General features: G+C 53.3%; 1 protein-coding gene across 1 annotated transcript in view; it reads left to right on the forward strand.

Annotated features, from left to right (window-relative positions):
* LOC119586923 (insulin receptor-related protein-like) overlaps positions 1–360 on the forward strand; it is a gene marked incomplete in the record, with an annotated part of 99,749 nt that overhangs the window by 88,435 nt on the left and 10,954 nt on the right. Inside the window, 1 exon segment of the mRNA XM_037935652.1 lies at positions 21–132. Coding sequence (XP_037791580.1) covers positions 21–132 — 112 coding nt within the window.

Below are 360 nucleotides of genomic sequence, written 5' to 3' on the forward strand. Positions count from 1 at the left end.
AACCTTAAATTCCTTCGCAGGTTGCCGCTTGCCACCGCCCGACCACCGCCTGCCCACTCGGATCGAACATGAAGCAGTGTGTGTTGTGTTCGCTTAATCCCAAGATTATTACTGATACTACCGACGCGAAAGGTGAATTTGGGAGATGAGGAGGATGGGAAGAGAGGATAGATTGGCCGGTGTGGGGTTGTGTGTGTGTGGGGGGGGGGTTGTGTTGGGGGTTCGGGGGTGAAGGGGGAGAGGGTGGTCGTGTAGGAGGTGGTGAGTGTTCGTGTGTGTGTGTGTGTGTGTGTTCTGTACGCCAGTGTTCTATTTGTACACACCTCCCCCCACCCCCAAGGTATATGTATATATATACAT

This window comes from Penaeus monodon, chromosome 22, assembly GCF_015228065.2.
Source record: "Penaeus monodon isolate SGIC_2016 chromosome 22, NSTDA_Pmon_1, whole genome shotgun sequence".
In the NCBI taxonomy this organism is placed as follows: Eukaryota; Metazoa; Arthropoda; class Malacostraca; order Decapoda; family Penaeidae; genus Penaeus; species Penaeus monodon.